Source organism: Borostomias antarcticus (genome assembly GCF_949987555.1).
Source record: "Borostomias antarcticus genome assembly, chromosome: 14".
NCBI lineage: Eukaryota > Metazoa > Chordata > Actinopteri > Stomiiformes > Stomiidae > Borostomias > Borostomias antarcticus.
In genome coordinates, this window is record NC_140247.1 from 15465524 (window position 1) to 15468031 (window position 2508).

General features: G+C 50.8%; 1 protein-coding gene across 1 annotated transcript in view; it reads right to left on the minus strand.

The window, feature by feature from the left end:
• The window catches only part of hdac5 (histone deacetylase 5), a 65347-nt gene that overhangs the window by 9097 nt on the left and 53742 nt on the right, over positions 1 to 2508 (minus strand). Inside the window, exons 13-15 of the mRNA XM_084448970.1 lie at positions 1993 to 2161; positions 1261 to 1394; positions 394 to 514 (exon numbers count right to left, since the gene is read on the minus strand). Coding sequence (XP_084305096.1) covers positions 394 to 514; positions 1261 to 1394; positions 1993 to 2161 — 424 coding nt within the window. The remainder of the gene's footprint in view (positions 1 to 393; positions 515 to 1260; positions 1395 to 1992; positions 2162 to 2508) is intronic.

The following is a 2508-nucleotide window of genomic DNA, read 5'->3' on the forward strand; positions in this document are numbered from 1 at the left end:
TGTACTATGTGTGTGTGTGTGTGTGTGTGTGTGTGTGTGTGTGTGTGTGTGTGTGAGTGTGTGAGTGTGTGAGTGTGTGTGTGTGTATGTGTGTGTAATGTGTGTGTGTGTGTGTGTGTCTCTCTCTTCTTGGCCGCTTCGCTCGAATGGCTGAGCAGAATTTGCCCCGAGCGACCGTGGAGGAAGAGACTTTTAAATAAGCACATATTCTCTTCATCCACCCACACACACACACGCACACACGCACACACACACACACACACACACACACATATACACACAGTACACACACACAAACACACACGCAAACACAAACACACGCACACACACACAAACACACACACATATATATATATAAATAAGTGTGGATAGGTAAAGCAGTGGGCTGAGTACCTAGCAGCTTCTTGCTGTCCAGTTTCTGCCTGTTGAGGGGGCTGGTTCCGTACAGCAGGGCGTGGTATTCTGAGTGGACCGTCTGGATCTCGTCCAGAGTGGCCTTCCTGCCCCGGATCCTCTGCGCGCAGGAAGTGACATCGTCGTCGTCAACATTATGGACGGATCACACAACAGCGAGCCATGAAATGAGATGGCTGACCCCCCACAGATGTGAGCTCTGAGAGGAACACCTACATCTGTGAGGAACCTGGGTTCTCACTCTCTCTTTCTATCTGTCTCTCTATCTATCTATCCCCCTGTCTCTCCTCTCTCTGGCTCAGTTCTGTCTCTCCCTGTCTGTCTCTCTCCTCTCTCACTGCCTCTCTCTCTCTCTCTCTCTCTTCTCTCTGTTTCTCTCTCTCTCTCTCTGTCTGTCTCTCTCCCCTCTCTCTCCTCTCTGTCTGTATCCTTTATCTCTCTCCTCTCTCTGTTCCTCTTTCTGCTCTCTCTCTCTCTGTCTGTATCCTCCATCTCTCTCCTCTCTCTCTCTCTCTCTCTCCCTCTCTCTCTCTCTCTCAGGGGTGTGTTGTTGTTGTTGTGTTGTTGTTGTTGATGAGTGTGTGTGTTGTTGTTGTTGTTGTGTTGTTGTTGATGAGTGTGTGTGTGTGTGTTGTTGTTGATGAGTGTGTGTGTTGTTGTTGTGTTGTTGTTGATGAGTGTGTGTGTGTGTTGTTTTTGTGTTGTTGTTGATATGTGTGTGTGTGTGTGTGTTGTTGTTGTTGTTGTGTTGTTGTTGATGAGTGTGTGTGTTGTTGTTGATGAGTGTGTGTGTTGTTGTTGTTGTGTTGTTGTTGATGAGTGTGTGTGTGTTAGGGTTAGGGTTACCTCACAGCGGCCCAGCAGGCCGGTCTCTTGCAGGCGTGACCAGATGCTCTGGATGCGTCCAGCGTGCTCGGGGTGGATGTGGGTGTTCCCACACATGCACTGGTGCTTCAGCATGAACGTGTCATACACCAGGCCTGGGGGGGGGGGGGGGGGGGGGAGAGAGAGAGAGAGAGAGAGAGAGAGGGACAGAGAGAGAGAGACAGAGAGAGAGAGAGACAGAAAGAGAGAAAGGGAGAGAGAGAGAGAGGGACAGAGAGAGAGAGAGAGAGAGAGGGACAGAGAAGAACACAGAGAGAGAGAGAGGAGGGACAGAGAGAGAGAGAGAGGGAGAGAGACAGAAAGAGAGAGAGGGAGAGAGAGAGAGATGGAGAGGGAGAGAGAGAGAGACAGAGAAGAACACAGAGAGAGAGAGGAGAGAGAGAGAGGAGGAGGGACAGAGAGAGAGAGAGAGAGAGAGAGAGAGAGACAGAGAAGAACACAGAGAGAGAGAGAGAGGGACAGAGAGAGAGAGAGAGGGGAGAGAGAGAGAGAGAACACAGAGAGAGAGAGAGAGGGAGAGAGACAGATAGAGTAAATAAATGATAAATGTGTGTTTGTGTGTGTGTGTGTGTGTGTGGTTCCCCTGACCCCCTCCTGCCCCCTCCCCCACAACCCTAACCTGTGTGTGTGTGTGTGTGTGTGTGTGTGTGTGTGTGTGTGTGTGTGTGTGGTGGGGAGGGGAGGCGGCCGCACCTGTGGTGAAGAGGTGTTTGATAGGCAGCTCGCCCAGTGGCGCCCCCTTGAGGCCAGAAGAGGTGGCGGGGGAGGACTGCGCCCTTCCCAGAGGTCTGTGGGGCAAGCCCGAGATGGACAGGGACGCCTGGAACACGTTCAGCTGCTGCAAGTGCTGCTGGTCCAAAAACTGAGAGAGAGAGAGAGAGAGAGAGAGGAGAGATTCAGCATCTATACACAGCATCTCCGAAAGCCCCATTTTGTTGTGCGTTTTTAGAAAGAAAAAACACTCAATCATTGTTTTTTTTCAGTCTGTAAACTCCTTGAGTGGTCGCCATCCCAGATGTGTGTGTGTACGTGTTAGAGAGAGAGAGATAGAGAGAGAAGGAGAGAGAGAGACAGACAGACAGAGAGAGACAGAGAGAGAGAGAGAGAGAGAGAGATGGGGGGAAGGAGAGACAGACAGAGAAGAGAGAGAGAGAGAGAGAGACAGAGAGACAGAGAGAGAGAGAGACAGAGAGAGAGAGAAAGAAGAGA